General features: G+C 41.8%; 1 protein-coding gene across 2 annotated transcripts in view; it reads right to left on the bottom strand.

Annotated features, from left to right (window-relative positions):
- Positions 1-375: 375 nt before the first annotated feature.
- The window catches only part of SLC9A4 (solute carrier family 9 member A4), a 45,226-nt gene continuing 21,865 nt past the window's right edge, over positions 376-23,736 (bottom strand). For both annotated transcript variants that reach the window (XM_055801885.1, XM_013302652.3), the window contains 6 exons: positions 22,900-22,970; positions 20,416-20,577; positions 14,407-14,503; positions 12,284-12,415; positions 11,433-11,520; positions 376-7,262 (listed from right to left, as the gene is read on the bottom strand). In XM_055801885.1, coding sequence (XP_055657860.1) covers positions 6,961-7,262; positions 11,433-11,520; positions 12,284-12,415; positions 14,407-14,503; positions 20,416-20,577; positions 22,900-22,970 — 852 coding nt within the window. In that variant the 3' untranslated portion in view covers positions 376-6,960. The remainder of the gene's footprint in view (positions 7,263-11,432; positions 11,521-12,283; positions 12,416-14,406; positions 14,504-20,415; positions 20,578-22,899; positions 22,971-23,736) is intronic.

Here is a 23,736-nt window from a genome sequence, read left to right as displayed (position 1 = left end):
TCAGGCATTTTTGCATTAGGGAACAATAAGAATAAAGCTCCTGAAAGACCTCCTTCAAATTGCTAAGACTTGATTAACAAATTTGTCAGCAGTCATCACTTTCATTTGAATCTGTGTTTGCATACTTATGAAAATTATGGGGAAAATTTTTGGGATATTTATCAAGAGGAATTCAAGCCAAAGGGTCCATTTGAGCCAGCAGTAATGTGAGCCTTGCAATTTGCTATTGCCATTACAGCAGATTGAGCCAAATACACTTGCAGACAGAGAGCTCTTTAGAAATAAACAGGATACAGAAGTTGTACACTGTGAGATGTTGTTAAAAAAATAACTATATATATATAAAACCTTTTTATGTGTACATGCAGAAATAGCTTAATTTATTGAAGGGGGGAAAGAAAATGGAAGAGAAGCAACTTCCAAGAGTTTCCGTTCCAGGTTCCAAGGAAAAAGTATATTTGCTACAGTTATTCACTTCTTAAAAGCCCTCTCAATATTACAAAGTTTTTGTAACTATGCAAAACATGCAGAACATATGTAGTTTTTTGAAAGGAACAACAGCGAATGTTCCAGGGGAAAATGAGTGATGAATGACATCTTTTTTACATTACATATGTTTTATACATATATCTTAAATATGGCAAAATTTTATGATGTGTTTTAGGACACTGAGTGTTTGTAAACAGAAGGTCCTGATGCCTGTCTCAAAGCAACGAACAAACAATGCGATTTCCGTGTGGATTTTTCCATTTTTGTGGTGAGAACTGGATGAACAGTTTCAGCTTGTTCTTTTGATCCTGTCTGTAGGTTTCAGTCACCTGAAAGCCTAAGGGAAGTAAAGGTAGACTTGAGGTCAAGGGACCAGGGTCTTATGTTCAGTTCCTGGCAGCGTTCCTGTGTTACGTGTACACAGGCTCATTTGCTTTGTGCAAGTTTCACTACTTTTCACGTGGGGTTTTAACACTGGCCTAATTCTCAGGATGCCTTCTCTCTGAATTGTCTGTGCCTTGTGTTCACACAGCACCTGTAAGGCACTGTGCACCACTGCGAGTATTACCAATGTTAATCACCATGCAATATTGAAACTGAATATATTCGGGCATCTGGCTTTCATTTATAAATTTTTTTCTCAATAAAGACATGAATAAATCTAGCTAGAGAGCTATAGGTTTTGTTCCAAGGTACCTTTAAAAAATTAGAGCCTTTTTATTTTGACATCTGCACATTACTCACTATTTTCACTCCTTATCACTGCTGATAATAAGGCAGAACAAGGAGCAAATGGTGTTAGACCAGTATCAACTAATGAGTCTAAATTAACACCCAACATACATACCAGCAAAAAAAGCAGTTTAACTTTGAGTCTCTTTTATGATAATTTTGCATATAGCAGAATAAGTTACTGAAGGGAAAGCATGGAGCAGATCTCTAATGATTCGACCTGTGTTTGTATGTGTAAAAGGCATGTTGCAGATGACTAATACCTGTGCCCCCAGCTCACTGTGGCTGTTCTTGACAGATGCTTCTTTCTTCCTAGCTTGCTCCCACAAGGGTAGAAAAAAGTCAAGGATGATGTTCAGTTTGGATGTCTACTCCTGACCAGCTGTTCACTATTTGTGTGGCTGCAGTCTGCCCAGCCAAAGAAAGGACACTCTGAAAAGCAGTTTGGCATAGTTTTCTTCAGTCCATGTCTCATTTCCTATGATTGAAATGTAACAGAAACTAAGTTTTTTTCCAGGAGGAAGGGTGGACCATAAGTAAACAAGAACCAATATTAACTTTTGAAATTTCACACCTATAAAACCAAAGCAGGAAAGAAAAAGGAGTTTCACTTGTGATTAACATTGAGACAGATTCTCAAAAGGAAATAAATTAGGTAGCTTACCACAATAGATTTTCAGTCCTCTTAACTGGTTCAGAATATTACTCATGTTACCTTACACATCTAATTTTAAGGTTCTTAAGTACAGTGAGTTTGACAAAACAATAAATGTAATTGTCCTACCTAAAAAGCAAACAAAATATGAAGATAAGGTAATCTGTTTTCCCACTCTTAATGTTTGTGTTTTATCCATATACATAAATAGAAAATTAGAAAAAGCACCTATGAAGAAAGGAAGCTTGGAAATATTTGTTATATTTTCTGGAGTCTCCCACAGGCTTTTAAATAGTAGTTTCCATTCATACATGACCATAAAATATGAGTTTTCAGGGTCTAATCACTGCAGGAAAAACCTTGAAAGTATCAGTTCTCAAAACCAACGTACCAGCAAGAAAATAAGAATAATTTCACAATTATGTTCACCTTCTTAACTTAAGTAATGGGTTTTATCCATAGCAATTCAGTGATTTCCCCTGCAGATATCACTGGTCCTCTTTCTCTGACTATGTCCCTTGTAAAATTAAGCCGTCCTTCTCGCACTGAATGTGGTCATGGTTACTTCCTCTCTACCAGGCTCTCCAGCCTGAAACTCTGACCTACTTTTCTGAATCTCATATAACCTTCCTTAATTGCTCTAAACACATCCAAACTTACTTTTGCCTTTTAAGTTGTCCTACTTTCTTGGCCCACACACAACAGCAGTAAATCAGTTTACCTAGAGCCCCCACCAGGGCACTTGCTCTTTTCCATCTGTTAAAACTTCTCTCTGGCTTTGATAGACACACGGCTGCTCCACTCACTTGAGTTTCAAACCACGCTATGAGGCAAATTATCCCCCCTGCTTCTACACTCCTTCGCTGATGTTCTCCCCTAGTGTGACGCACAAACTGCTTTTAGGTCCTTCATAGCATCTTTCCCTGTCATGTTTGCTGGCATTACCATGTAGCCAGCATGTTGTTTCCCCAGGTGTTGTAGGTGTTGTACAGACAGCAGCATCAGCCCTCACTACACAGTCACAGACATTCCCAGTGGCACCATTTCCCCTGGGAGAAGGACCAGTCAGTGCCTTCTTTTGGTGCAATGTTAACTGGTATTTCTGGAGGTCACAGCTTGGACTCTCCCTGCACTAGCTGCTATTGTGTCCTGATTGCTGCTGGTCCCCTGGTTGCCGCATGCTCTATGGTAACCTCTCTGAGGAAGAGATTTTCCTTTTACTACACGTTCCTACTTGCCTGGCATATTAGTTAAAGGGTAACAGCAAGCACAACAGGATCCAACAGTTAATCACACCACACAATAAATACAAAAGTATTGCCTGTTGCTCACAATGTACTATTGACCTTGATAACTCCCTCCCCTTTTCTGCAATATTCTGTTTGATAACTGTTGCTTTTACTATTAAAATATTCTATTATGACTGTTCTTATTTGTCTTTTTTTCCTCATTGGTTACCCAGTTCTGTTCAAATGTATCTCCTATTTTCTCTGCTATGAAAAGTACAGGTTATTCATCATTATTCCTTGCTGAAACTCACCTGTCCTGCACTATCCCCCTGCCCCAAGGACATAGTCTTAAATCCCTGAGTTCTTATTTCCTCTCTGGATTTTAAATAATTCTTTAACCTTCTGGGCATGAGTTTCCTGTGCCAGCTCACCTTAAATGAGAGCACAATTGAAATTCCCCGGTAAATAGCACTGTACCAGTCAAAAAAAAAAAATCTTGAATTGACTTCCCTTTGCAAATTATCAGCACAAGTTTCCTGGATGTGACCCAGGTTAAGGAGTTTAAGAATGCCCACACACATGAAGACTTAAATCCACCAGCAGCAGATTTAAATTCATGCCCTAAACCAGTTCAGAGCACCTATAGATAGTGAAACATTGCTGTAGTTACTGCTATTTAAAACATAAGCAATGCGCTTCTTTAAGGAGAACTCTTTTGTCTGTAAGTATGAAATACCCATGAAAACAAACAAACAGTGCAACTTTATATATTAGAGCATACTTCATACAGCATCTGCAGCATTGCTTCTTGGCTGATGGCCAGCAAAACCATTAAGAGCAATTAATGGCACAGAAGGAAATTTTCTTCCAGTAGTATTTTCTAATTGCTAGGAAATAAAACTAAAAATAGAATTTACAAGTTTGGAGGCCAGACTACAAAAGCTGGGAAAGTTCTATTCTAGATGCTCTATAGCTTTATACTCTGAAGTTCTGGCTCACTGATTTCATCAGTGGAAAGATTAGGAATGAACCAAAAGAGGGAGATTCAACTCCAGTTATGCAGTATATTTATTTGTATTTTAGAAAGAATTATTTTTCTCTAGTTCTGATATAAATGGTCATTAGAAATTGAATGCTTTTCTCCCTACCTACAATGGGTAATTAAATAAATGCTGCACAAATTTTATAATATTTAATAAAGAATTTGGGAGTCAATTTTAAGCATGTCTGTCAACCATACCCTGACCAAACTGCATGGACTCCTCTTTTTCATGATGTATGTCTAGTCCCTTTCCATACCACTCTAGACATCACATTAACCTTCCTGATTTCGCACAGTTTGTATCTGTCCAGTGTCCCCCAGACAACCCATTTACTAAATCTTCTAAAAGAGGAAATGCTGAATGTGCAGCTCTCAGTAATTCCTCTGTTTAATCTCTCTCCTGAGTCTCCCTTTGAAGATGAGACACTATCCCTTCGTCACCCTCCTCTCAGATTTCCTTTTCCCCTTCGTCGTTGTCCCCAAAAATTGCCTCCAGTCCACATCTTCCGCTAGCCATTTTTGAAGATCCCACCCCCTTCCGACTCTGCAATGCAGCAGCAGGTCCCACACCTCCATCACCCAACTCCATACACCTATGTCAGCTCTGTGGCCTAAGGACTATGTCATGCAGGTGATGATTTTGCCCTCAATTAAATTTCAGGTGGCAATTTGTGCAATTTAAGACCTGATTTTGTATGCTAACTCTTTTTCTTAAAATAATTTTTTCAGTGAGACTTATGATATGTCAATATAACTTGCTATAGAATTGAGATCTGGCACAAGGCTTTTGTTTAAAAACTACATGTAGCCCTTCCTCTTTTGGTGAAGATGGGTTTATTTGTTGATATTCAGGTACATAACTATGGCACTTCTTATTCAGTGTTGGTACAAAAGCCAGATCCTACCTTCTTTTAATAACGTGCCACTGCTTTCATAAAAGGAAGCTGTAAAATTTCTCTGGCACAATGAGGAAATGCAAACAGAACTTAAGTTTCATAAAGCTTTGTACAGTTTCAGTGCAGATGATTCATTATGACCTGCTAAACACAGAAGCTGCAAACATGAGAAATGGGAGGAAAGGGGTTTTATTTTTTTCCTCTGGTGGTGTTTTTGATTTTTTTTAGTTTAGATGCTACCTGTCCTGAATCAGAAATCCGTTGTAAGAAATGTGAAGTCATAACTCACACCTGAAAGCTTTCTCTGGACTAGGACATACAAGCACTTAACAGTAATACAAAAAAGAAAAACATAAAGGTAGCACTGCTATCTTGAATTCTTACCTCTCTAACTCTTACAGTAGCATTTACAGACCTCTAGTTGGGCAGATAAGCAAGCTCTGAGTGGAGGAGAGAGAGGGAAACTTGAAGAAAACATGATTGAACTTGGTGCATTTCTCAGCTGTAGATTTGAGTTTAGTGCAGCTGCAAGGGTGGGCTAATGGGCTTTTGGACTCCAGTCATCCTTTTGGATAAAATCAGCTCACCTGTAGTTTCAAGACAGATGACAGTGGCAATGATGCTGCCATTTTGCAGAAAAGAGCTCCACCAGAAGAACTAGGTGTCTAGAGCTTTAGGCTTTATCCATAATGACTCAAGACCATAGCTACTTTCTTCTCCTACCACTAGGGAGACGCACCATTGAGACTGGAGCATGGGTGCACAGAGCCAGTTGGAAGCGAGCTCAGTGGGAAGGTCGGGAGGTCACTGGCTCCAAAGCATGTCCCCCTGGTTATTTCTTTTTTTAGCAAATGTATCTCTATATAACATATAGGCAGACATCCTACAAAAAGCTGGGTACAAAACACAGGGCCTCTCTTTCCTGGCTAGCCATCAGGCTACAAAGTTAGGCTCCCTTTATCTTTTATCCTAGTTTCTTGCTTCCTATCTGCAGTGCTGGTCCAGCTTCAGTGTGAAGACTAGTCTACCGATCTGGGCACCGTCTAGCAAGGTGGAGTGATGAATGAAGGTTAGATGCTCTACAGTGAAGCTTCCCACTTGCTGAACCACAAGAATATTATGTACATTCTTGCCGTCCCCCATTCGCAAATAGAAGGCATCCTGACAGCACCCCTGCATGAAGAGTCCTCTGGACTTCTACATACCAGGATGCCTCTTTTATTCATCCAAAGCAACTGTAGGTGGGTCATAAGTACCTGCATGTTGAAACTGGTTGAAGTAGCAGGAGTAATGGACCACCACAGTAACTGACGTCAAGCACTTTTGCAGAGCTAAAACCCGAGATGCCAAGCGATTCCCAAGTGCTGAAAATGTCCACTAAAAATCCTTTTGACTTAAGTACTTGTTTAGGCATCTTCACTGACATTTAGCTGTCCTAAATTGCCTTTTTGGTTTTTAACTGTTTCCTGGAATATCTCAGCTACTCTGAGGTCAAAATCTGTAGGCAAGTTGCAGTTACCAGTCTGGACACTCAAGTCCCAAACATGTCCTTTGGTGTTTCTTTCTCCTGGGTGCAGGCCATAGAACAGAACAGAGGAAGGCAATATCAGCTTCCGCCCATAGCATTGCATGTGCCCAACTACTGTAATTTAAATCTATGTCCAAACCTCTACAAAGATCATGCTCCCCTCTTTCCTGCAGTGTTTTGTTGGAAAGAAAGCTTGATATAAACATACAAGAATGTGTGTCTTCTTCGAGCCACTAAGTACCTTGATACAGCACTTTAAAGTGATATGAGAACAAATGCAGTGGTCCCAAAAGGAAAATTGTGGTTTGGTTCATATAAAAGCTTTGTTATTTTCTCTGAAGCTGTTCACAAAGGGCCCTAGAGATACAAACATTGCTCTTCTCTGCTCCTCATATGTCTAATGGCCTGGCTGGTGCCATTGTTTCTGTCTCTTCTTCTGACTCATACTCCTCTACTTCTGCCACAGCAAATCGAGACTTTGGCATTAGAGCTCGATTGTCTGCTCTAGTGAAACGATGCCGGCTGATTGAATTTCCTCTTCGATTTGACAGATTGGATGGGCCTGCTCGTCTATCCAAGTGTGCCATTGGAATCAGCTCTTCCTGGTGGTGCTTTGCTTCAAGTGGCCGTAGTCGAGGCTGGGGTCTGAACATTCCTGGGAATGCAGCATCAGAGCCACTTCTGTGGTGATCTGAAGAAAAATAGACAAAAATTTCACATTTTGAGGAAAAGAGAAACACCATGGTATTGGCAAGGACAGTTAAAGGGTATTCAATACAATACAGCATTATGGTTTTAAACCCTGGAACCAAAGCATTTTAAATAATTACTATAGAATAAAAGAGAAGTTAAGAACTAAAAATAACCCTAAATTTTTATTTTTATCCTGAAGCTGGTGTTTAAAAGATTTTATTGATCTTGCCTCTACCCTGAAACCACAGCAAATAAGCACATTCAGCTGTCTTTAACTGCCTCACAGAGCTGCTCAATGCCTTCACAGGACAAGAAAGCTCTTTTCTGTAGTTTTCAGTTTTCTACGAATTTGACAAGTATACCTAGTACCATGGTTGAAAAGCATTGTGAAACTCATAGCAGAAGACAAAAATGTGATGAAGGAGAAGACTCCAGTGCCATTGAAAATCTAGTTTACCACTCACCAGTGATTAGCAACTGGGAAGAAAACAGTTTCACCTGAAACCAGGAGTTTGACTCGAGGGCACTTTGATTACATTGGGTGTGTCAGACCTGCTCTTACCAGCTTGCTTTGCCATAAGTACACAATAAAAATTTGCCCGCAGTAGGCTAATAACTGGATTTCTCATTCTGTTGAGTTTACAGAATATACTTTTTCACCTTTCTTAAAGCCACTCGTAGTCTGCCTATGCACTAGCAAATTAGTTAATTTAAGAAACAGCTCATAACAAGCTAGGAGGTTTTTGGAGACAAACACATAGGTGTATGAATAATAAGACTATATTCTGCTGCAGTTAAAGCACACGTGTATTGCGTAGACAGTCAAAATTTATCAAGTAATTGCAGCCTAATAACTATTACATTATTTTAAGGTAAAGCTTACTTCACAGTTGGCACAAAGTAAGAATCTGTGCACCAGCACTTACATCTATCAAAAGGACACAGATTTCTTTAACAGCAGAACCTGCTTCTCATAGGCCATGTGGGCATATCACACCATAAGCAAGAAAATACAATAGGTTTTCTCAGATTTGAAGGGCTTCTACATAGCCCTTTGGGAGCATTGCCGCTACAAAGTATGAATGATACATATTGTCAAAGAAATAATTCATTTGAATGAGTGGCAGAAAGAGCTGATAGGTGATTTAAGGATCTATTTGTGGTCATTTCTGACCTCTTAGTTATGAAACTTTCTGCACATGCTATATATAAGAGCTAGATAAAGCTCGCTGGACGATGCATGTTCCAGGAGGGGTTCTAGAAATAGAAAGACGAGATGGCATTTATCTCTGTAAATGCAGATGTGCCCTTATGAGATTGTAATTCTAATTTCCTACATATGGAGTATGTTTCTTCTCAGTTCCCAAGCGCAATTCACCTCAACCTAGAACAGTTTCTGAGAGGAGTTTAGGGCGGCTTCCTCCTGCTGTGGACACCTAGAGTGGTATGAATGCTACACAATGGACCTAAGTTGGGGCCAGAAGCTGGATCAAGAAGTCTAATTATTTAGATAGATCACAAGGCAGGGCTCAAATACAGGCCTAGCTATTAGTAAAATGTACTTGCATTCACTGTTTCAGAATTTACCTTTCTGCCTGCTGAAATAATATGCTGGTCTCCTATTGAAGGACTTGGTCCCTTGAAAGAGTTTGAAATGTTTTTAGGTCTGAGGCTGCTGTGTAGAACAATTTGAATCTTTCAGAAGACACATATCCCCCACCATGACGTCCCAACAAACAGAAACGAATCAGCTGTATGATAAAATATATATATATATCCCCTTGACTAACTTATATTTTCCCTTCTAAATAGAACCTATGGGTTTCTGTTCTGCTGCCATCATGTGTGAGTTCCCAGCCCCAAGGGGATGCTTTGCCTACACAGATCTCTCTTGGTTTCACCTCTTTCACAGTAAAACGGGGGGGGGGGGGGGGGGGGGGGGGGGGGAGGGGGGGAGGCGACAGACGACAATTTTACACCTCCAGGAAACAAACTGTTGTTGACATTTTTGATACAAAGGTTAAAAATACGGTTAAAATAGCTATAGTTTATGTTGCCAGAAATTAAAAAGAATTTTTCTGAGGAACTCAAATGCCTTTCAGGTTCATATAAACTCAGAAAGGAGTCAGAGAGATTACAGATTACAATGATGAACATTCAAGTGTCCTAAATTCCATGTTTTCTGTGACAGTGTTCTGATGTTTCCTTGGGCAATTCAGTGTTGTTCCCTCCCTAAGCTCTGTCTCCTTACTCAAGTGAGACACTGCATTTTACTGTGTACATATGATAACCTGAGAATGCCTGATAACTTTATCCAGTAATAGCAGTATTACTACAGAAATATTCACAGGGAGTAAGCTGGGAATAGGGGAGAAGAGATCAGCTGCTCAAGAACAGACTTTGCCAGGATTTTTTGTTAGGTTATGTGATTAAAGGCTCATCTCCACAAACAGAAAGGAGACCTCTGAGGTACAAGGGCAAGTGGAGGAGACCCCAGTACTCCCATCAGTGGGAAAAACCTAAGTCCCTGCCCTGATCTATGATAGGGGTGATTATCCCCATGAGCAGGGTCAGACACACCAGGATGAGCCAACTGAGAGACTCTCCCCGGGGCACCTCATGGAGTGGAGTGTGGAGGGGTAAGCGGCTTGTTATTGGGATACCACGGGGGAGCATTTTGGGGCCATACAAGACTTATGATTCCATGTTTAGGGCAGGAACCAAAGACAGGGAAAGGAAGGGATCAGATTAGATTAAGGAGCAACAAATACAGGAAAATGGAGGAAGAAGGGGATAAAAAGGGCCAGTTAGTATGTGTATCTGGTAATGCCTGCACCTGATCAGCACAATCTGTCCTGTTTTCTCATTTAACTTTACTTCTGACTGTGTACCTTCAGCAGCAGCTCCCTACACTCTGTGCCTGTGTGTGTGGAGGCCTGACTGCCAGAAGCTGGAGGGATTAGGATGCATGAATATTCTGTGGATGCATATGTCAGTGCAAAATCAGTAGCAATCACCAAGCCAGAATAGCCATCAAGTAGGATAAGAGGCTTGGGAACCAACTGTTGGAGCAGCCATGAGTCTGGGACAGAGACTGGGGAGAGCAGAAGGTCTATGAGTTGACTACTGGAGGGGAAAGGAGGTCCAGACCGGTGACTGAAGAGACCATGGGGTCTGTGGTGGGCTATTGGTAAGGCCATAATCTGGAGCTGGTACCAAAGACACGTGCTTGCAAGTGTTTGTTCCTGTGTGTGAGGCAAAGTGAGACCAGGGGATTCAGGACCCTGCTATAGGGAAGACTTGCTGTCCAAGGCCAGCTACTGGAGGGAACTACAGTGCATGGAATGGGGTGGAAGAGCATCTGTGCAGGTGTGTGTGTGCGCACACACATGTGTGTGTATGTGTGTATGTGTGTAGATCTGAGTACCAGTAGCTGCCATGGGGCTGTGTCCCCAGCGGCTCACATGCCCAAGTGCCAACAAATGAGCAAATGGAAGGGCCAGGGCCAGCTACCAGGCAGAGTGTGTATCTAAGACCAGCTGCTGGGGGATTCAGGTAGCGTGTATTCATACATAATTGTCTACTAACAGGCTATTGTCCTGACCAGCCAGAGAGGGGATCAGGAAAAGACGATCAGTGCTGTTTGTGTTTGTATGAGTGCTGTGCCCTGTTCATGCTGCTCCGTGTGTCCAGCCGTGTGCACTGAATTACATGTTGGGGGATGGTGCCTGTTGGGAATACCTGCTTGGTCTCGCTACCCACCTGGGTACCTGGGGGCATTGAGCTGTGGCAGCCTCACCTCGACTGGGTGACAGGTTCAGAAACTCCTAACAACTTTTTATGCAGTTGTGTCTGTGGGGCTGCAGGGAACAGATAATTTGCTTACCTGGGTTTACATGAATGCCCTCATGGCCAGGCCGACTGCAGGGATCATAGGAATATTTGTGCAAGAGGGAAAATAGAGAAAACTAGGCAGTGCTGGAACAAGATAGAAGCTGCTGCAGTAATGACCATATGAACACCATAGGTAAAAAAGGAGAGAAGGGTGTCACTCTTACAAAGAGACTAGGGACTTCTGTGAGAACATTCATATACTGTTAAATCCACTGAGCAACTGGCCAAGTCTCTTTCACTGCTGGTAGGACACAGAGTAAAGTACTTCCATTACCTGTAAATGTAACACGCCTGGCTTTTCGTCTAGTGGGTTGGCTGGGGCCCTGAGGCAAAGAGAGGTAGCGTACTTCCATGGTACCAGCCTGTGTATGAGAAAGAAATGTGTTCAGTGTCTGTGACGCCTCTGCAATTTGCAGTTATTTGATGGCATGGTTACGTGTTTTTTCTGTTGCTTCTGCACCTTTACAGCCAAATTTAGAGAGGTGTGAAGATCAATGCTTGGCTTGGATGGCTGAACTCAACATCAGCTCCAGTGAAAATGTCTGGGTCTGATATAATAGGGTTATAAGGGGGTTTTTTGATAAGAGGGTTTTTTGCAGTCAGCAGAGAGAAATGTGTTCTTCTAAGATTCACCTTTCCTATTTCCTTTCCTATTAAAGTGACAATTTTAAATAAAATTAACATACCCCACAAGAACGTATTTCTCTTAATTGATTATCTCAGCTGTAAATGTTTATAATATCCAATACCTATATCTAGTGAGACAAATCCTACTCTGATGGATCAAGAGCCCAAATTGTCAGTGCAACATGTCAAGGACTTTGCATTAGGCCTTTTGTAATTATATGATGTTTTGCACATGCCAGAACAATGCAAATTACATTATTTTACTACTTACAGCCATGAGGCTGTAAAAGGCTTTAAGAGGTAGGACATGAAAATGTTGCTGTCCACATGCCAAGTGAAGATCTTTCTTCTTAGGTGCTGCAAGATGGCACTGGGAAATGTACCCCTTTTAGTTACTGAACAAAGCATATAAGAATGGGTATATCTTTCCTTATTTACAGAGAAGCAGAGGCATTTTTTACATTTTTTATAAACAATAGTAGTTTATATAACAGGTACCGGTCTGCCCCAAGGTAAACTGTTTCCCTTCCTGCAACTCTGTCTCAGGCTGTGCTGCCGACGGATGAGGATTTCTTGGGCTTGCTTCTCATTTGTGCTGGTAGGCAGGTTGTGTCGGTTGTACGCTGGTGCCTGAAACACAAAATGCACCCAGCTGATTTTCTTTGTGCTTGCAATGTTAATAACCTTGTGCAGTCTTGGTCAATCACGGGGCCAAGGGGATACCTTGGGGAGCTCAGTCACCATCTCAGCCACCACAGATCTCTGGTATCACATGGAAAAATTAGCCTTGTACTAACCTCACTGCTGCAAAGCAAGATGGGAGGAAGCACAAATACAGCTGGCAGCCGCAGACCTCAAGGGCTGCATTTTGATGCCATTTTTGATAGAGTCTTGCCTGCTCAAATTGCACCATAAAAATATATTTACCTACACAAGGCTGTTAACATCTTTGGGCTTGTGTTCCCTTTGTCATTCCTCTTCCCATCACATAACTGGAACCTACAGATCTGAGGCACCCAAGAGAGAGATAGCTGGGTAACCTCCCTCTGAGCCTCAGTACTAAATATTAGTGAGCCAGAAGCAAGTTGCAGATGAGCCTGGGAGCAAAAAGACTATATTAAGAAGAGTACACCTCCAGAATGACATGCACAGTTGAGCTTCCTTTCTATATTTGGACAACCTGCACCTTAATATTACCCTAAAACTAAGCATCTTTTAGGACAAGCTTTTCAATTTATCATGTACATCTAGTGAAATAAGGAAAATAATTATGTGCCTTAAATAGAAAATTTACTTAAGCTTATAAGCCCTCTTAAAAAGCAGAATCTGATCTTGCAAGGTTCCTTATAAAGTTGATCTGGTGAGCCAGAGCATTACCGTGCCTTCAGAGTTGAAAATGAAGTATTAGCAGTGGCATTATTTTACTTCCAATCTTTCATTTCCAAAAGCACAGTTCTCAATAGGAAGTGACTGGTGCAAATAGTCATTACTGTAATTGATTTTGAAGAGAGAGAGTTCATTTCAGTAATCTAAAAGACAGCCATATATGCAAATTGTTGCTGGTAAGATAAGAAATTATCATAAGGATAATTGGCCATGGCAAATCAAACAATATTAAGAATGAAAATCATATTAATAATGACACATTTAAATGAGCAGGGCCTAGCATTTTCTAGTAAATGTGTGTTACGTGAGTTAGCTCCATTTGTTCACGTAATTTCAAGGTTACTATAATATAATCTCTACCACTCATTGCTGCCAGAGAGCACTCAATTGTATATTCCGGGCCCAAGATTGGATTAAGTAGATATTATACACTGGAATGCCTCAGAAACAGTACAAATTTCTGCCAAACAAGTCTCTGCTGAGGTATTATCATCCCTATTTTACGCGGGGGCTTGGGGAAAACAAGCCAGACGTGTAAAGCAAAGCTCCAGAGGAGGTGGAATTTGTTCTGTTTTTCCTTTCCCCTCCTGTGGCTCGGGTACACTGTTGCTCCCACACAGACGGCGGGATTTACCAGCCTCTCGGCTGACTTTGGGCTATGCAGTGTTTACCGCTGCCGGTCCACCCACCTCCACAGGTGAGTTTCAACTGCTGCTGGCGACCTGCCAGCCCGCTGCCTCCCACAAAGCCCTGCCGCCCTCCCCGGGTGCCGGGCAGCAGCCTGCCGGGCCTGGGCCCACTGGGCCGCCTGCAGCCCTGCGGGCCCTGGAGGGCCTGGGGCCTCCGCCCTCCGCCCTCCGCCCACCCCGGGTGTGCGGCAGCCAAGGGGAGGCGGTGTCTGGGTCGCAGGTAGCCGCGCAGCGAGGGAAGCCTGACCTCTACAGCTCAGCCACAGGTTTTCCTGGCTTTTAGCGCTGCTGGTGAAAAGCTGCTGGAAAACACCTGCTTTCCTTTATCCCACCCAGGAACGAGCCCCGCGCCAGGGCTCCTTCCCCGCCTTCCCTTGCCCGTGCAGCTCCAGGCTGGGGGTGGCTGCGGGCTCCAGGCCCGTGTCTCCCACCAGCGAGACCCCGGGGCCGGCCCCGGTGCTACCACCCACCGTGGCTGCCATGTGGGGAGGGCAAACAAGAGGTTTCAGTCTGCAAATAGCGCGTGGTAGCAGGTGGCTTACACACCCTTTGTCGCACTTGATACAGATTATGTGCCAGGACATCTCGCATGGACTTGACCTGTGTGGGGGAGAGCCTATGCACACACCGATTGCTACTGCTCCTGTAAATAAAAAAGAAGTTTAAACATGATATTGATCAGTTGATTAAATACTATTCTCATTAAATCATGCACGATCTATTTTTAGTGCTACAACAGAAGGCTATGAAGAGCCTTTCAGTCACCAGTGACACCCCAAAATCATCCAAAGATGAATAAAAGAGATTTTGCTCTTTCGCAGGTTTTGTCTTCTGGGTAGTCAGAATGGACCCTAAGCCCTCAAACAGGTGGCAGCAGAAACTTCTTTCTCAAAGCCTCATAAGGAAGTTCCTATTTAAGGATTAGATTGAGCAACAGCCAGCTGTGTGTTGGGGAGGGCACTGTAAGCTTCCTCCTCTGCTGGAATACATCCTTCAGCACGCTCAGGCAGCCTGGGCTTTGAGGTCCTACTGGGTTTAACTCCTTTGAGAAAGTGCGGCAAATCCTTAAGAACTAAAGCACGTGCAAATTAAGGAGTCTGAGAGACCTGCCCTGTGGTGAGGAGAACATCTAGGTTTTCCTTGCTGCTGAGCCTGTTTCTCCATTTAAAATGAAAGAACTACCTAAAAGATAGCAATCTTTCTCTTTTTAACAAACTGTGACAAGGAGCCCAGGGTCCATTGTAGCTACCTGGCTCTTTCACTAGCAAAACAAGGGAGGAGGGCTACTGTGAAGTGTTAACTGGTTTTACTAAATCAGTCAATCTGTGTGAGAGTTAGGGTTGGGCTGGATTCCCAAGAAAAGAAAGGGAAATAGATAGTGATCATCCAGGATGAGATCAACCTGAGTTAATCTCGTTGTTTCTGTTTTTTTCCTTTCGCCATTTTGATTTCTTGCCTCTTTTTTTCCAGTTATTTATATATTATATATATAAATATATATATTATATAAAAAGTCTTTATTCTCAGTTAAGTGATGTCCTTGAAATGTCTGTAAATTGTGCAATTAAAAAATGGGTTATGATCAATGTACCGTATTGCCAAAGTTTTGTGTGCATCTATTTTGTACTCCCTCTAAAATAAATTAGAAACTTTTAATGGCAAAGGAAGATGGATTCATGCTAAACTAAGCTTATGCTGTAAACATAGGAGAAAGGCTGGAATTTGCAATTACAGCTGGTTAAACGAGACTACCACTGTTTTGTGCTCTAATCTAACATGAATGTCTTGAAAACTTGTAGGACCATTAAGGGCTGCCTGGACTCTACATTTTACTGCCTCTTACCATGAAGTACACAGAAAGCACTGTTGGCCTGGCCCTGTCCAAAGTCCCTGGAAGATAAGAATTCATTCCTCATAATTTAAAAGTTTTGGAAAGTGTGTTCATTCTGCATCAGACCAAAAGTGAGATCTGCCAAATTTTTCATGAAGAAAAAAGAAAGAAACTGACTGTAGGTTAAGGTGTAGTGTTAAAGGTAGGGCTGGGCTAACCAGTAAGTTAAGGAGCTCACTGAGGCATGAGAGTTCCATGAGTCTACCACACAGCTACTGGCAAGCCAGAGTGACAGAAAAGAACTCCCTTTCTGGATTTTACCAGAAACCTTATCCTGGCCATGATAAATCCTTCTCAACGAATGTTTAATTGACATTCATCAATTCTCAACAACAGGAACAGCAGCAAAGCTGGGTATTACTAGCAGGGAAAAAAGACCCAATTCCAGGCCAGTTGGGTGGGTTGGTTGGTTGGTTTTTCACTTACGTTCAGCTCTCAGGGATAACACTGAGAGGATCCAGGGATGCCACCAAGTGTCCAGGCTTAGGTGTAATGCACCTTTGTTCCATACCAGGTCTGGCACGTCACAGGCTGTGGAACAGCCCACGTATGCCACTTTCCATAGCAAGGAAAGCAGTCTGTCTGCTGTCAGCAGCTCCTAGCTGCTGTCCCTTTGCACAACCTAGGTACACCTGGGAAAGCAAACAGAAGCACAGCCCCTGGGAACTAATGGCAAGCTAGCCTGTCAACGACTAGTGGTCTTTCAAGGGCAGGCTTGGCTTATTTGTGTAATGCAAATTGAACTGGCACAGTTGATGCAGACAGCTTTGACATCGTAGGGAATAACTATCTCTCTGGTCTGCACTTCACTGAATGTCTCCACAGGGTCTTTATACTTACAGTTTGGAATAAATAGGGGAAAACAATAAATAGGAGAAAGCAAAACTCCTCTGGGAAGACATCAGATCATCTCTTTATTTTTCCAGTTGCATACCTGACCGCCTCCACATGCCAGCACAGAAGTAGGCAGTCCCAAGTCATTTCAAGGCTTATCATTCTGCTCTTAAAGTGACTTAAATAGAATAAATGCATTGCCCTGAGTTTCAGCTGAGCTGGGATAGAAAGAGAACAAACAGCATGAAGATAGTCTGTATTGTTCTGAAGCACAAATAAAAAATGTGTACTCTTTTCATGGGATTAGATATTAACCTACCGAACTGATAACAATGCCCAGGTATGGTAATAAGGAACAGATTGCTTTTACATTTTGTAATATACAATACATCTAAAAAGAACTTTCAAAAAAACCCAAACAAGTTTGGTATGTTACCAAACCCATAAAGCAATTCTTATTGAAACTATTTCTTTGTTCTTATTGAAACTGTTTCTTTGTTCTTACTGAACCTTCCAGCATGTTACAACAAAGCACAGCACAGGAGATATATTTGTGAAGAAAATACTGAAATGATAATATACCATGAAAACAGACCATCTCTTTGTAAAGAGTACCATGACAGTATCTCTTTCTCCTTTAGACACATAGTTGATACATGGAGGAAATAAAATGCCTTCCACAATCCTTGTAAGATTATTTTTTATATATTATATCTAAATTTTTGAACTTTGTGAATTCTCCACCAATCTTCACTAGCCCTGTGAGGGAAGTAACATTCCTCAGACACAGCTCTTGAGCAACTACACCACCACAAAAGACAACATAGCACTTTATTCTGATCTGTACTGTACTGATACGTTTTAGAATTTACTCCTACCAAAGTCAGTATTGCAGCAATATGAAGCCAACATTATGTAAGCTCAGCATCAAACCAACTCTCTCTAATGGGCACATTTCCTCCAAAAAACAGCCATACAAACACAGTTCTGATAATATCTGCCTGGCTCTGCTTTTGCCATTTATATCCTTATTTCTAAGGCTTATATTCTCCAAAACATTATAACAAAATGCTCTATTTTCATTCAAATGTAGATTCCTTGTTGTTTGAGTCGGTGGGGAAATCTCTCCAGTCCACACTAGAAATATTTACTGCACATTGGACATCCACTCGCATCTGCAGGAATTACATCAGCATGAATGTAATTTCTGAGAATAATGCTAATTCACAGCAACGGAGATCTGCTTTGATTGTTACAGAGCATTTCCCCTCATGTGCTTAAAGGCTGCAGACCTGATCAGAAATACTGGTGCAAGAGTTTTCACACTACTCTGGCACTGCAAATATTGCTTTACCTTCTCTATGTTGGAATTTAATACCAAATCTCTACTTGCTCATGGCCAGATTTTTGTATCCTCACTGAAGACGGGGGTTTTAGGTACAAGCTTTCTCAGTGGTAACAATTAAACAATTCACAAATACATTCAGAAAGATTTTAGTCTTAAGCAGGTTTACATAATTGCTCAGAGGAATGAAGATGTAAGAACTGCTGCATTGGCTCAGACCAAAGATCCAATAACTAGCTCACTGTCTGGTCTTTTCCAGATGACACCTGGAACAGCAGACACCTGGACAACTGTGGACACCTATCAACAAACAGAGCTGGGAAAATAGCTCTTTTCCTAGAACACTCTCACAGCCTCCAAGAATCAGAATGTTTCTGAACCATAGACTGCACTTTGTTTTTCGAAGTTGACACTTCATTTTTAAAAATGCTGTCTCAGTAGAAGAACCTGTGCATCAGAGGTTGATGCACAGTAAAATTCAATTCCAGAGTAGAGATGCCAAAAATTAGTCCATCATATCAGCTGTTTGTTATGGAATATTTTCCAATCATAATTCTCATCTTTGGAGTGAATTTCTGAACTACAGTGAAGCATTTTTTCTTATTTGCTCTTTCCCTCAAGAAGAGGAAGATGGTTTGATTGTCATAGTTTGTCTACCAACCTTGCACATTTTCTCTTGGCTCAGAACAGGTAAGGAAATACAGCAGACAAAAAGGAGCCTGTCAGACATGCAATACTTTTTCAGTATCATCCATTCAGCAAAGAATGATTTAGAAAGAAAAGCGCTAGGTCTTAGCAGTTTCAAGAAAGCAGAGGAATATTGATGTGATTAAGCCACATTTTCAAGAAAGATTTTAATTTAACATCCAGCTGGTATTTGGACTTTCTGGTATGGGTTGGGATGATCATTGAAAAAATAAAATATCCTGGGACCTGCCAGTGGCTGCTGCAAAATGGAGAGGGGTTGAAAGATGTAGCAGCAGAGAACAAGCAGTAGCAGCAACAACGGTCAGCAGGAGCCCAGGAAAGAGTTTGTGGGGGCAAGTGCCATAAGCTATACAGACACTCTACACAGTGGGTTGCAAGGTGAGGATAAATACATCCACAACAGTTAAAGTATGCAGGAATGAAGATTTGTACAGACTTCTCTCGCACAGGGTAGTTCCTTCAGTGGTACCTTTGGAGATCCCACCAGCTTTCTCTCATCATCTGTCCGATGCCCAGTTGCATTAATGTTTTGTAGAATCAAAGAATCACAGAATAGTTTGGATTGGAAGGGAACTTAAAGATCATCTAGTCCAACCCTCCTGCAGTGAGCAGGGACACCTCTAACTAGGTCAGGTTGCTCAGAGCCCTGTCCAACCTGACCTTGAATGTTTCCAGGGATGGGGCATCTACCACCTCTCTGGGCAACCTGTGCCAGTGTCTCACCACCCTCATTGTAAAAAATTTATTCCTTATATCTAGTTTAAATCTATTCTCTTTCAGTTTACCTATCGCAACAAGTGCTACTAAAATATTTGTCCTCATCTTACTTATGAGCCCCTTTTAAGTATTGAAATTCTGCAATAAGGTCTCCCAGACCCATTTCTTCAGGCTGAACAACCCCAGCTCTCTCAGGCTTTCTCCATAGGAGAGGTGTTCCATCCCTCAGATCATCTTTGTGGCCCTCCTCTGGACCCGCTCCAACAGGTCCATGTCTCTCCTGTGCCGAGGACCCCAGAGCTGGATGCAGCACTGCAGGTGGGGTCTCACCGGACCAGAGCAGAGGGGCAGAATCACCTCCCTCGACCTGCTGGCCACGCTGCTTTTGATGCAGCCCAGGATACTGTTGGCTTTCTGGGCTGCAAGTGCACATTGTTGGCTCATGTCCAGCTTTTCATCTACCAGTATCTCTCTAGGTTCTACTCCACAGGGCTGCTCTCAATGTCTGATTGGACAAATTTGGTACAGAAATACCCAAATATGGCAAGACAGTTTGAGGGACTGCAAACTAAAGTAGCAAAAATTGCAAATGCTACAAGGAAATCTGCTCTCAGCAAAAAAATTGTGATTGGGATAAAGGAGTTGGGACCTGTACTCTAAGCATTCCTGCAGGTCTCTTGGCACCTAGCAGTGATGAGCAAACCCCACTGACCAGGTAAGTGATGAGTGCAACCACCTTGAACCACTGCTGTGATTTAAGGCAGGCAGAGTGGCTTCTGCACCTGACTCATGATTCCTCTTCACAACTGCCCATCACTGAAGAGATGCAGGGGAAATGTCCCTGGTTTTAATTTTCACTCTGTGAACAATGACCCAAAGTGCAAATAGGATGAGCACCAAATTACCAGCACAGAACAGCAGCTTCTCATAACTGTTTTTTTCCTTACATTTCTATTGAAGTCATAAAATCCTTTGGGTATTTCCTCACTTTTGCCCCCTTCGTTCCTTCCCCTCCTCTGCAAAGAATCAGGGGGATCAGGAACAAAAGGTCAGTACTCACTGTAAAGAAGCTGAGGATGGTTGTGAAATTTTCATGCCACTCTCAGCCATCTCGATGGCCAGTTTTATCTCCATCTTTTTGTACAATGACACAATGCTGGATTTGGGCTGGTGTTCTCGAATTAAGATTTTCTTCAAATACTTATTGTCAAACTTCTTAAATCTGCAAAACAGATATTAAAATCAAAGTGTAAAAAAAGGAAATGTGTTTTTATTTCTGTGGTACAGGCTGATCTTCATTCAAATGCACACATGTATAATTCAGTGGTGGAAACAAGCCAAATTGGAGGCACCTGTGGACTCCTGAAGGTCTAGTGAGCGGAGACCTTTAGGGGGACATTTGCATCGGTCTACTGGTCCACAGAGACTGCAAAGCCAATCAGATGAAAGGAAAGAAACAAGCTGCAATCAGAGCAAAAAAGAGGGCTGGGTGTGTGTTTGCATATAACACTGCTATATTTGTCAGAAAAGAATACGGCCAGTCTCCACGCTTTTGTACAAATGTTGTATTCTTGTAGGGCATAACAGCAGCAGCTGCTTTTACAGTAATCCTGGCCTATTCAGCCAGCCACCAATGAGGCTCTAAATGGCCCAGCAGTTACAGTAGTTTGGGCCCATTATGTTGCTGATAATTTTGCATCCTGACAATTTAGAGCAAAGAAAATACATTTCTTTGTATTCTGAATAACAGAGAAATTGAATGGACCACAAAATACTATGTGTTCACATGCTGCAGATTGTAAAATAGCATTAATGTGTGGCATAATTTGAATGTGAATGTGTCTGTGGCTTTGGAACAGGTATGTGCTTTCAGGCAGACATTTAGCAGAGCAACAACGACTTTAGGCTTCTTTCAAAGGAACAGTTTACCACAGCAAGGTAATGTGCTCCACAATGCTAGAAAAAGCACTACAGTTTGTAGTCTTTTTTTCTTAATAAAGGAGAGTTTTTATACATCAATATCAGAGACAGGAACACAAATGTTGCCACTGGGATTAGAGCTCTGTGTTTCTCTATGTAACAAAAAGTGTCCTGGAGTGTCATCACTCAGGTAATTCATTCTGATATACATACACAAAGTGTCTTTAAAGTTGTGTAGAAAATTCTAGTGGATACCTTTTAATACAATCTTCTTACGTTAAATGTCTTCACATACAGTGTGGTTTTTTGAATCTGTCCCTGAATTGAAACACTACATTTCTGGCTAGTTTGGAAAGAATTCTTTTCATAGCTGATGGGTACACGTGAGATAAGGGAATAACATATTCTCAGAGATATGTGTAAATGCAGCTATTTCAGTGGAATCATGGCTCCAACAGGGATTTTTTTAGTTTATTGCCTGCACAGGCAGTGGGGTGGTCTCAGTGGATGCCCTAAAGCTCTCTCTGTACTGTGAGAGCCCAGAGGATGTTTTAGCTTCTGGGTCCAGGTATGTGCCCTAGCACATTACATCGTTACTCCTTGGTGGGAGAAGAACTAAATGCAAACCAGTTGCCTCCTTCCCACTCTTAATTCCTGATTTCCATAGGGAGAAACCTAGTCATGAAAGGACTACCCACATGTCCGGACAGACCCCCCCTTGGCTGTATTACCAGGGTCTAATGATGAAAGATGAGACAGAAGACTCCAACACAGAAGTTAATGCATAGCTATGATAACTAAGGATAACTTTTAGCCCACAGCGTCATAATATGTTTGTGGGAAGGGAGGATTAGTCTCTCCTCACACTTTCCTTCACATGCTGCGATGGTGGCCAACGTGATCACAGGGCTCCCTTAGGGAAAAGGCAAAGGGGGCAGCAACTCAGATTGGTAGGTCTGTCTCTTCTGGGCAGTGCCTGGAAGAGCCACAGAACTTTGCAAAACCACCACATCCTGCTTATAGAAGATATGATGCAGACCCTCATTTATGAGTGAAGACTAGGTTGACAGTATCTGCTTATGCTACTGGATATTTAAATCCAACCATTCCCTTCAGTACTCTTATTTTAAATATTGCTGAATGCAAAGACCTTTAAGGACAGGTGACTAATTATTACTGAATCTGTACTCACCAACAAGGGATCATATTTGCTGTGAAGGGTTACAGCAGAAGTCAATGAAGTGCTGACACCTTACACAGCTTCTATTCTAAATGCAGACCTAAAGGAGCACTGCCACAGATCTAAGATTTATGCCAGGGCTATGTGCACAGGCTGATGTCTGCAGCATGAGTTCCTGTGCTATGTTTTTCTTTCAGGAAGCTTATTTTCTGCTTATTTGTGCAGAAGCAATTTAGCAGGCAGTATACGAGCGCTGCACTCCCGGGAGATAACGGTTGCTCAGAAGTTCACTTTTTAAAAAGAGATATTGCCTATGTCCCCAATATTTTCATGCTATTTTAGATTTATGGGGCACAAGATTGATTTCCTATTCTATTTACCTATTGTATTTTACATGATAGATAGGTTATTTTATTATAGTAGGCTGCAATAACAGATGCTTACTTATCTCTCAGCTGATAATGACTCCAATGTCCACATATGTCTTCAATACCGGCCTTCAAGTGATCCATCAACTAGAGAAATAAACATGGAAGAATTTTTAGTGGCCATTATGAGAAAATAATGTCACCAAAAATATGCAATTGTTAGCAGGATTTTGAGATTTTTTTCGTCGAAGGGTGTGAGTTAATTCTGAAAGCATCTACATTTCTCTAAAGATCAAGGCAAAGTTCCCACTGTGGCAGCTCCTGTGCTTGGCTGCAGTGTCAATATTTTGATGGACGTGGCAAGTCTGTGAGTCTGCTCTCATCTAAGCATCACTCAGCCACATACAGGCCTGAGTAAAGGACTGTGTCCAATGGAAGATGACACTGAGCATCCAAATTGCCTGGTCCTCTTTGTCTACTGAGACCAAAAATTAAATTCCTGGTTCTGTCAACCAAGTTTCCCTTCTGCATGTGTGACATCTCCCAAAGGGGCACAGGGTCAGATACCCCACACCTTAACCTTTGCCTTGACCAACAGCCCTCTGAGGATTTTGCAAATTGTCATGAGAATGGTAAATTCATCACTGCTAACTACCAGGATTTTCATCCATCTTCTGTGTGTTTGTAGCCTTATAGAAACAGACAGAAAAATGGCCAGTTCTTACATATTGTTTTAAGTGGTGCTTTTAAACATAAATTTTTTTCAGGGTTAAATGTAAACATTGGAATAGTAAAAACAAAACACACTTCAAATTCAAATCAGTTCAGATGTTCTAATTTTGCTAATGTCTCTCTATGTGCCTAGTTTTAAGGCATAGTGTTTCTGTTAATTTCAAATACATTCTCTATTGCG

This window comes from Falco peregrinus, chromosome 4 (assembly GCF_023634155.1).
Source record: "Falco peregrinus isolate bFalPer1 chromosome 4, bFalPer1.pri, whole genome shotgun sequence".
Lineage (NCBI taxonomy): Eukaryota > Metazoa > Chordata > Aves > Falconiformes > Falconidae > Falco > Falco peregrinus.
Note: the sequence above shows the minus strand (reverse complement) of the source record. Positions and strands in the feature narration are given on the sequence as shown.